The sequence below is a fragment of the Pavona decussata genome, unplaced genomic scaffold (genome assembly GCF_977016875.1).
Source record: "Pavona decussata unplaced genomic scaffold, jaPavDecu1.1 SCAFFOLD_64, whole genome shotgun sequence".
In the NCBI taxonomy this organism is placed as follows: Eukaryota; Metazoa; Cnidaria; class Anthozoa; order Scleractinia; family Agariciidae; genus Pavona; species Pavona decussata.
In genome coordinates, this window is record NW_028145484.1 from 4,810,279 (window position 1) to 4,821,984 (window position 11,706).

Sequence of the window (11,706 nt, forward strand, 5' to 3'; positions counted from 1 at the left end):
TTTACCAAAATACCAAACGACATATAAATGTTGAGATCTTTAGATGGTCTAACCTGTTATTTAACCTTAAACGGTAAACGCATGCTTCTCGAATCTAAAATAAAACGAAACTGGCCACCGTACACTCATCTTGGAGTTGGCCGGCGTACAAAGGAAACTTCCTTCATTGCATTAGCTTCAAAAGGCTTTAGTCTGCATATGTAGTCAAATATAAACTTGTCTACCTCGTTATATCGTTATATCTTGACCTATCTTCAAAGACCTCCTAACTCATTTGACTACTTCATTGTGTTTCAAACAACACGTTGCATTTCGCGTTTTGAATCTTCTAAACCCAGGATCAACCTAGTCTTTTTCCAACAAGTCAAATTCACTCAATATCACTACTGCCCGCCCTCTAGTTATCGAGATTTGATTGGTTAACAGCAAGTCTTTACACCAACTCATACAGGTGAACAATAGGTAGATACTGCACTGGTTGGCTGTAATTACACCGTGCAGTGCTGTTCAGACAATTCATCGGCACCAACTGTTTGTCCAGGCACAGTTCAACAGAGCCTAACATCTGATGTAAGCCCTGGAGAAAAGGACAAAGACACAGGAGTTAGGCTTGAGCATCACTCTCGGGTAAATGTTCGCTTCTAGAAGTAGACGCGCTGATTTTCACTTCAAATGTAGATTGTTGTATGTATACTACATGAGAGGTTTGTTGACGCAACACAAATTTCGCGAATTTTCTGTCTTATGTAAATACAGTCGATCCTCCCCTTGCGACCACTTCTCTTGAGCGACCACTTTTCCAAAATACTAAAATTTTCCCAGTCAAATTATTATAGTTGGAACCTCTCGAAAGCGACCACCTCTCGTAGGCGACCGCCTCTCGTAGGCGACCGCGACCACTTTAGAGATGACAGTTTGTAATTTTATGTTGCGTTTAACCTCCCGTAAGCGACCACTTGTCGTATACGTCCTCATATCTATCCCTTTCGCGAGTTGCACAATTTTCCTTTGTAACATTATCACATGTACATTGTTCAGTAGTTCAGGGGACGTGAATGTCACAATCGGAGGTACCGGGTTTCCCGAAATAGACTTGTCCCATTCGCCGTACTAGGTAATTTATCACAGGCAGGTAATTTATCACAGGCAAAACATCAACTTGGATACTGAAATTCTTTGGCAATATACCTTTTGGAAAGTTTAAAAACGTGTTTGTGCCTACTAAATCTCTGGAGTCACATTATGCAAATGACCCCTTGTGGTCTGACCTCTCGTAAGCGACCACTTCCCGTAAGCGACCACCTAGGCTTGGCATTTTGGGTGGTCGCTTACGGAAGGTTTGACTGTAGTATGAACCAATGATGTAGACAAGCCCTTGAATGCGGGAAAAACATGGAACCGCGACGCAGGCAAACGAGTAACTTCTATAAAGCACGGATAAAAATATGGAACCACTAGTTTTCGCTAGTCAGTTTCCTTGAACATTAGATGTCTTATGTACGCGTAACTGCTTTCGACAAAGAAGATCCATTGTTAGAACAACTGGGTGAATTAAAATAAACTGTACCAATGAACAAGTGGCATTTCTTCTTACCTTCATAGGCATGCAATGTACTTTGGGATGAACGTGGTAGGATTCGAAAACGGCATTTTCAACATCCTTCACCTGCACAAAATAAGAAAATAATAAATTAAATGGAAAATACAAGTAAAGTGTTGCCAGATTAAAGGGTAATTCCTTCATTTGCAATTTTAAAATGTTTAAGTCGAGCTATTTCGCCGAGGCTTGATTGATGCTTATACACAGTGTAAGTTCGATTCATTTTATCTGACCTCCTCCACATATTTCTGATCATCTCTAACCGACCACACGAAGCGAGATATGCAATCATAATTTTCACAATTTCAGGCGGGCATTGTTGCTATCAGTCTGCAAATTCTCGTGTGCACGCCTTGCCGTTTTTGGAGATTTTCCGCGCGGCTCGTTTTTACACACATGCAAGCCACTGTAAAGTAGTCAACAGAGTCAGTTCCAAGTAGAAAGGGAGAGGCTTGAGAAGTTGAGGTCCAATACTATAGTGCTCTTGATATGGTCTAACCTGGTAAGTCTTGTCGTTTGATGGAACAATGCCATTGTTTGCTAGGGCACTAGAAAGTTAAAAAAATAATTAAAAAAGCAATTAGTATAGATTTATCCTAACTGATGGTCGTGACTGCACTGGGCCCAGTTGTTCAATGTATGATGTTAATCCTGGGTTAGTGTGAACTTTTACAGTCGAGTTAAATTACTAGTCAATACAGATTCTTCCAAAAGATTTTTGTCCCTCAGTCTTGACTTACACTAATCTTTATCATTAGCTTAAAATTAGCTTTTAGCATCATTTGTAAGAACCAAGAGGAAGACCTCGGTTTACCTAGATTAGCGTAAATTGGCTTTCGGATATTCAGGTCCTGCGCAACATCAATGTTCAACATTACGAACTGGGATGACGAAAGAAAGTAAACTTAAACGGTATATTAATAATAGTTAGACCGGTTTACAACTTGGTGCCGAAAGTAATTTACCGTTTGCTTTGGTTATGCTTCACTACACTCTGTGATTGGTTCGCAAAAATCGTGCAATTTTCTCAACCAATAAGAAGCAAAACCAAAACCAATCGCACGCTTGACGCCGGTTACATATATTGCTCCGAGTTCTGATTGTTTCACTGCGCCCTTTACGTCTGTTGATTGGTCAGAGTAATAACTTTGGTGTTGATTTACGACAAATAGTTCAAAACCCGCCAGCTACAATGTATTCACTTCTTACCTGTATATATCATACTTGACATTTAATTTCAATGTGACAGCAAAGTATTTGTGCTCCGAGTTCAAATAAGGAAGATTGGTGCTGCAAGTGCCGTGCTTTTCCCATTCATGTTTCCTTTGTGAGAAAAAAGCTAATCAGGGCCTGTGCAACACACTTTCAGGCAGAGATGCAAATCTCGGAAGATCTGAAATCTGGAGATTTTTTTCTTCTGAGCACCACCCCCCCCCCCCGCACCTTATTACCCTTCCCTCCCCCCCAAACAAAATTGATGAACTTAGCTCCCCCCCTCCGCAAGTTGGCACAAAAATTCGCACAGCACTAGAGCTTTTTCTGTCCTGCTCTTTAATTGGTTGAACGTTTGTCCAATCAGAAAGTCGTTTATATTGCAATCATGAAAAAAGCGTATCCCATCAAAGTTTGTGGTAGATTGGGTAAAACAGGTATGCAAATGCAGCCATGACACAATATTTCTTAAATTTATGGAACATTTGAGTTGAAATACTAGCCTATTATGCAAATAAGGCGCCAAGTCGCTTTTATCCGGGAGGTTTAGTCACCTGTACGGGAGACCGGGAGATTCGTTCCGCATCCGGGAGAGTTGGCATGAGTGTTTCAGGTAAGTGGGAACAGGGGGGGGGACCCTACTTGGTTCACTTCGTGGGAAGAAATATCTGGGCGCCTCGGACCTATGGCCCTCGGTTTTTGTCTAAATAAGGGGGGGGGGGGGGGGTGCTCCCTAGAACTGAGACTGATGACTGCCTGGTTTCACTGACTGATCCTTGACAGCCACACCGACCTACTCAGTCTTGCATCACACGGATCAAGAACTTTACATAAGGGGCGGGATGAAAAGATGAAAAGAAAATTTTACAGAATTAGGAAAAGATTTGGTCCTCCACGCCAGGTTTCTATACCAAAATAAGACACCCCTAGATCCATAACTGGAATGACTGGCTAACAGGCTGAAACTGTCTGTACCAGTAATGCCAACGGGAATGGAAACGGGATCAGAACAGGAAAGGGAATAGAAAAAAAAAACGGGAATGGAAATTGTAACACTTACAACTGACTGACAGATGATTGATTGATTGATTGATTGATTGATTGATTGATTGATTGATTGATTGATTGATTGACTGACTGACATGCAATAATTTTGATTGATCAACTAATACTCATGATTGATTGAATGGCTGACATGAGTGACTGACTGAGTGATGACTGACTAACTGACTGATGATTGATTAATTGATTGATTGATTGATTGATTGATGGCTGCCACTTACCAAAATCCTCTTACATCATGACCTGGTTTAAAAGATGGCCATTGAAGTTCCAGCTTACGCTTCAAATCCTGATAATTGAGATGTATCTATTTACTACTTTTATAACAAATTAAAGTGAAAATTTTTTGTTGATTATAGTGAGTCAAAGATAACAGCTAGGAATAATTTCAGGTCAAGGAATGTAGCTATTTAATTACCACTTGTACAACAATCAAATGACAATCAACATAACTTGTAATGAGAGTAAGTCAACAAGCTGAGATTACCTTTATAACTGACTCATCAAAAGGCCATGATTTATTACAGCACACTGGGGCATGTTTCTCCCCAAGAGTAGGCCTGCAAGAAAATACCAAGTAATAATAAAGCAGGGCTCAACTGTTCAACCAGCTGGGTGCATATGTGACTAGATTTTTTTTACCTGACATAAAAATGAGTGTTATCGTTGTAACTTTTTTATTCATTTCCACCACAGGGAGTCCACAAAAGTTGTGAAAAAGAAATAAATTAATAAATTGTTGACTTACGTTGTTCGTTTCTTGCGGTTTACTATAGTGCTCATTTGCATAAAATTTACGCGACAGCACTAATGTCGTGTACTGAGTTGTGCGCGCGGATCTTGCTCTGCTGACTTCAATATATATAGTAAAGTCAGCAGAGCTTAGATCCGCTAGCGCACAACTCAGTACACGACATTAGTGCTGTCACGTAAATTTTATGCAAATGAGCACTATAGTAAACCGCAAGAAACGAACAACGTAAGTCAATAATTTATTAATTTATTTCTTTTCACAACTTTTGTGGACTCCCTGTGTTTCCACTAGCTGCCATTTTCAAATGTGTTAGGCAGGTTTTTTAATCCCTTTTCTCTCCTTTTAGCCTCCCTCGCAGATGCTCTTTAGGCTCGTCATACAATCTTTCCTCCCCAACAAAATGTCTTCTCGTTGAGGAGGAAAGATTGCGTGACAAGTCAAAAGAACATCTGCGAGGGAGGCTGTTCCCTTTTTAGGTCTATAGAATTGTTCTTCTTGGGTTCCTGGGTTCTAACCTTAGTGTATGGTATACCTTATTGTAGCTCAATTTTATCCTTGGTTTAAATTTTATTTTCCATTGTTTCAAACTGATTATCATACATTACCATACCCAACAATAATAGGAAAATAAAATTTAAACCAAGGATAAATTTCAACCACAACACACTCCTCTATCACTCCTCTCCCTTGCCCCCCCCCCCCCTCCCCTCAACCTCCAGATTTAAAGGGGAACCTAAGGAAAACAACCCTCCCATTTGCCTCTCTGAAAGCACTAACAAAGAAAAATATACCTTATGAAAGTGACAATGATGCATACATTAAAATGACGACTAACAGATGCTACATACCAAAGTCCATGAATTGTCCACTTTGTGATTCCAGATTGCACGCACTTCTTCAACACATTTCTCTCTGTGAACATCCAGGTATAATCCTTATATATCCAAAGAAAATCACAACAAATAAAAACAGAGATTTGATAGTTTAACTAAAATTACCCTATAAGAAAAATAATCAGGTTCACAAGAGGGTTAAGGCTGAAAATTTTTGGTGCTTACCACTTGCATGAAAATTCTGGACATTACAGTTGGAAATACAAGAACGTTTTCTCTGGGCTCCAAACTGTCTTGGCTTTACAGCACAAAAATAATTTCTTATTGTCAAAGTTCTGGAGTTTGCCAAACACCCCCTCCCCAAATCTATTATCACCTATTTTTTCAGACCAAAATGGCTTAAAGACCTTACCCCTTGAGGGGGAGGGGTGGTGGCACATACTTAATTTGGGAGTTATGTTACTCCCACCCCCTCCCCTCCCCAGGGAAAACACTTACAGGTTCCATTTGACATTGTGTTTGAGGCCACCACTGAGAAAAAATGAAATGGTCAAAGTCAGCACCATAAACTGTTCTGTTGATTAAAAGATAATAACATCACATGAGTTTTTAATAAGGCTAATATGTCCTGAAAATTATACCAGTCATGTCACCTTTTGGGGGAAATGGCAGAATTACATATATGAGGTCTGAACTCCTTCTTTCCTCAGAATCTTACCTTGAAAAGCTCACCTAATACCCTCTATGCCCATAATTCTCCTTATTACTCTCTCCTTCCCCAACCCCCCACTTCCCCCTCCCCCCTCTGCACATTTTGGGCCCAGCATAAAACTCAGAAATCAAGAGAATGATGTGTAAATTATTACACAGGATGCCCACAGGGCAGGCCGTGTCTAGGCTTGGGTCGGGTATCTTTTTTTTTTTCCTTCGTCGTAGTCACAAATCTGCACATTAATTTATGCATTAAACTCTGTCCTCTCCTAGTAGGGATGTATTGTTCTGATTGTCTTCAACAGAAGCGGCCCAATCAAAATCTATTATTGAGGCACATACCATGAGAGAGGGGACCCACTCATCCCTTCCTGTGTGACGTCAAATCATTATTTGATTTACTCATTAAACCTAGATTAAATTCTGCCCTCTCCCAGAAGAGAGCTATTGTTCTGATTGTCTTCAACAAAAACTGTCTAATCAAAATCCATTATCGGTGCGTATATCACGAGGGAGGGGACCCACTCATCTCTACCTGTGTGACGTCAAAGCAAATCATCATTTGGAAGGTTGTTTTGTTCAATGGCGGCCACATGTATTAATTTAAGACTCTGATCTACCATTTACAGAAAGAAAACAAACCTTTTTCAAACGGTAAATCGAAATAATAACTTCAAAGTAGTACTCAACAGTTTAAACGGTGGAAATTGGGAGAGTTTACAGCGAAGAAATTACGCTTTCACAAACAGATCAACTAATTCAAAGCGAAGGAAGCCGGACCAGTTCCAGTGGGGTCATGACTTTATCGCAGAGTAATTTCCAGTATGATTCCCTGTAACACAACGATAAAATATCATGCAGTCTCTCTGAATAAAACCATTCAATTATTTCAATTGTGAAGGGAGGATAGTTTTTAAAAATCTGCAAAGCATACAATGGGGAATAAATGGGGCTACATTAAGCATTCCGTGTAAGTGCCATTAGGGGCATCTTGTTATTATTATTGCACAACATTTCATAATAATTTATTGGGAACAAAGGCTGTCCAGGGCTGACCAAAATGGAATAGACCATTTCCAAGTTGCTTTGAACCTCACTGTGAAAGCAAGGCTAAGTGCAAACGTTTTTATTATGAAACAAAATGCAAACAAAACTAATTTTCATATGAAAAGTTTTGCACTTAGCCTCGCTTTCATAGTGAGGTTCACAGCAACTCGGAAATTGGCTCATTGGAATGGTTTTCTAAATCTATTGTTTTAAAAGTAACTTATAGTGTCTGACAAACACAAATGGATAGCAAAATTTCCATACTACCTGAAACTTACTAATTATGGACAGACCAACTAAATTTCTTGGGGTATATCTAGACGAACACCTTACTTGGAAATACTACATAAACTTTGTCTGTAAACAGATCGCTAAATCAGTTGGTATTTTATTCAGGACGCGTTTCTACTTATCCTGTACATATGCTGTACTATCCATATATTACTTATTGTAACTCTTCGTGGTCTTCCACTTACGTATCTAATTTAAACAGAATTTATGATCTACAAAAGCGGGCTGTGCGAGCAGTTACAAATTCAGAATATCGAGCACATACTGCTCCTCTTTTCTCTAAACTGAAACTTTTAGACATCTTCCAAATCAATACCCTTGAGATTGCTAAATTCATGTTCCACTACCACAATAATCTGCTACCTCCCCTTTTCCTCAATCTGTTTATGACAAACAGTCAAGTCCATAAATAGGACACAAGAACAGCCGGTAATTATCGTGTGCATTCCTGTCGCACGAACATCAAGAAATTCACAATTCTTTACCAAGGACCTAGGGTCTGGAACTGTCTTCCTGCCTCTATTACCAATTTGTCAAGCTATCCTACGTTTAAGAACAAAGTACTAGAGTTTTTATTAAAATAATTTCTGAGTTAGATTCTGCCGCACTCCTTCACAGCCAGTGGCCTCTCCTATAAGCCTGGTGGCTTCCTGAAGTCTCCTCGCCTAACAACTTGCTGTATATTTTTAATAATTTGTTATACACATAATGCATCAGCAAATTCCAACAGTGCCCATCCCCCCCTCCCCGGGCCCACCCCCAGGAATTAGGATTTTTTGGCAAATGTCTCAACGCCGGGACAACATAGTTGTTCAGATGTGCCAGGGTGGTAGCTCAAACATGTCAAAAATGTTTTATTTTCCTCGTTTCTCGTCTTACTTTCAGTAAAATCTAAGCTAATCAGTCACGCCAAATTAAGTCCTAGCTGGATCTTGTTTCCTGTAGTTAGTGCAATAATAGGTCATTCTACAGCTCTAGCGTCCCGTTTTATGTCCTATCTAGACGTATTCAAAAAGAAACTTACTGTATTTGCCAATGAATTGGTCATTAAGGAAGCAACAATGCTGAAGGGTGAAAAAAAGTGAGATGGTCAAATGCCCTGGGTAATTGGGTGGAAGGCTAATGCCCGACCCCCGGGATGGACAGTGTGGGAAAATGCCCCTCTATTGCCTGAGGGGGGGGGGGGGATGGGCACAGCTGGAATTGACTGATGCATAAAGGCAAATAAATGATGATGATGATGGCGATGAACCAAACGTTTTTTTATCACTTACTATTTGCATGTGAAATGAAAAATATACAGTTTTGCCACCCACCTTCTTGCAGACCTGAGTCCCAAATCAATAAAAATTTTCAAAACTGAACTTTCCAAACACCAATTTATTCATCAGGACCGCACGCACATGCAGTTACGATCCATATAAACGATCTCAGTACGTGTAGCCTACGAACAGCAGACGTATTTCCGGTCGTATTATTTTTCGGAGGTACGACCGGAAATACGTCTGCTGTTCGCAGGCTACAGTATGTGGGGTCTTGACAGTTTAGACTACAGGTAGTCCCCCATTTTTCCTCAGGGATAGTAGGGCGAGCGAAACGCGAGCGCGCGTGAAAATCGTAGTCCCCCATATCTCCTCAGGGATAGTAGGGCGAGCGAAACGCGAGCGCGCGTGAAAATCACCCCACGCGAGAAAAGGCGACACGCGGCGGGGAGATAGAAAAATGAGGGACTACAGACAAAGCCCAAGCTTTTAAACTAATGCGTTGCTCTCACAACGCAAAACTCTGATTGGCTCTTCCATGGCAATCTGTCAACATCTGTCAAACAAAGTATGAATGACGTCAGACTGTCTGGCGTCGTCTGAAAAAAATTTGCATACATCGGAAAAAATATGCGTGCATGATCAAATTTCAACGGCAATGTTTATCAATATTCACTGGATACAGATTTATCTCTCCAGAATCTTTTCCCTTTCTTTTAGCAATCTTTTTTGTGAAAGATTGAATTGAAGAAATTACACATTTTGTGGCTGCGGTAAAATAATTTTCCGTGGGAAATAAATTCATCGAACACGACAGCGCTGCATGCCCGGGCCGTTGTACATTAAGTCGCGTCAGAAATAGATTTTCAACCGCAAACTAGCCTGTGGAACTACGAAAAGAAACAGGCACGAAGAATTTGTGTCTGGGTTTTCTTTCACTTGCAATAAATATCCCCTGCAGTTTCCCAATGACAAGGGCAATGACAGCTCAATGAGAGAAGGAATCCCATTGGATGCGCTTAATTGAGTTAGAACGTGATACGATCTTCACACTCCAAAATCAGTCGGCCGTGAAGGGTCAAAAGCCTGGGCTTTGTCTGTAGTCCCTCATTTTTCTCCCTCCCCGCCGCGTGTCGCCTTTTCTCGCGTGGGGTGATTTTCACGCGCGCTCGCGTTTCGCTCGCCCTACTATCCCTGAGGAAAAATAGGGGACTACTCGTAGTCTATTGACAGTTGAGTGTATACCTGCCAACTCTCACGCCTTAGGCGTGAGTCTCACGCCTGTGGGTTGAAAACTTCGATCTCACGCCGGCTCACGCTTGCGGGCCAATTTCTCACGCTTGATTGAAAAATGTGAGTTGTTGCCGTCTTGCTTGGCCCCCCATTCCAAAAATATGTTAACACAGACCCATGTTAGAACGAAAACCATGTGCAAAAGGAATAAATGACAATACCGTCCTCGTGATCTCTGATTTTTGAAGGTGAAAAGCACTGGGAGCGAGCTCGCATCTATACGTGTCCTGAGACTTCGGACGTCTTCGGAAGACTTCGGAATTCTTCGGGAATCTTCGGAAATAATCGTGTCGTCTTCAAAACTCCCAGGATAAAAATCTCACGCCTATATCTTAGAAAAAGTTGGCAGGTATATGAGTGTATACCTGCCAACTCTCACGCCTTAGGCGTGAGTCTCACGCCTGTGGGTTAAAAACTTCGATCTCACGCCGGCTCACGCTTGCGGGCCAATTTCTCACGCTTGATTGAAAAATGTGAGTTGTTGCCGTCTTGCTTGACACAATTTCCAAAAATATGTAAACACAGACCCATGTTAGAACGAAAACCATGTGCAAAAGGAATAAATGACATTAGCATACCTCAGTGACCGACTATCGCGTAACGCGCAATCTGATTGGCTACACAGGTGCCGTCTATCGATCGATAGACGGCAGTTTGTCAGAGCAAGCGCGATTTAGCATGCATTATTGCACAAATGTATCAAAATTTATGAAATATAGAGAATTTTTGCTTCATAGATCGATCACTGAGGTATGCTAAAACAATTAGACGGCTCGCTCTCGGTTTATCGCCTTTGATAGTTGGCTCGGGGTTTCGCCCCTCGCGAACTATCAGACGATAGAAACCTCGAGCTCGCCGTCTAATTGTTAAATACCGTCCTCGCAATCTCTGATTTTTGAAGGTGAAAAGCACTGGGAGCGAGCTTGCGTCTATACGCGTCCTGAGACTTCGGACGTCCTCGGAAGACTTCGGACGTCTTCGGAAGACTTGGGAATTCTTCGGGAATCTTCGGAAATAATCGTGTCATCTTCAAAAATCTCAGCACTCCCAGGATAAAAATCTCACGCCTATATCTGAGAAAAAGTTGGCAGGTATATGAGTGTCGAAAGCAATTTTGCATTTTGGAATCGTGAAAAGGATCAGTCTAGACGCTTTCAAAGATATGCTGCCGCAAAAATGATCAATTTTCTCTTCCAGCAAACTATAAAATAGGCAAGCCTTAAAATGAAAATACTTCAGCCTCTAGCTACGCACTAGTATGAGGAGTTCAACAACAAGTATAAAGCTTATCATATTTACCCAAACAGCTTGAAGGAGACAGTCGTTTGGCAAAGCGAAGCTAGCACAAAAACTCGCACGAACATCATTTCTGAAAAGGATTTTAAAAGTTAATTGAACAACAACTTCATTGACGTTTTAATTTCTCGTAAGTTATTTCATAGATTGTCACATCATTACGGCGCAAAGCATGACTTTTACCTCAGAACAACACAACTTACTTGAAAGACCTTCAAAGACCAGGACAACGTCAAGATGGATGGGTTACTTCTTACGGCTCTGACATTTGATTTCATTATGCTAACGTGAGTTTCGTAGAAAAACCCCAACTGCGTCCTGAGGAATCGAAATGTTTTTTTTCGG

The 11,706-nt window shown here is 41.0% G+C and overlaps 1 protein-coding gene across 1 annotated transcript; it reads right to left on the minus strand.

Annotated features, from left to right (window-relative positions):
- Nucleotides 1-319: 319 nt before the first annotated feature.
- On the minus strand, nucleotides 320-11,704 carry LOC146478643 (ribonuclease Oy-like). Its single transcript, XM_085112238.1, has 10 exons — nucleotides 11,565-11,704; nucleotides 11,365-11,434; nucleotides 5,960-6,035; nucleotides 5,477-5,562; nucleotides 4,362-4,434; nucleotides 4,096-4,163; nucleotides 2,810-2,923; nucleotides 2,100-2,148; nucleotides 1,595-1,666; nucleotides 320-577 (listed from the first exon to the last, which is right to left on the minus strand). Exons 2-10 carry the CDS (start codon nucleotides 11,430-11,432, stop codon nucleotides 434-436), a joined length of 750 nt encoding a protein of 249 aa, XP_084968364.1. The 5' UTR covers nucleotides 11,433-11,434; nucleotides 11,565-11,704; the 3' UTR covers nucleotides 320-433.
- Nucleotides 11,705-11,706: the final 2 nt, after the last annotated feature.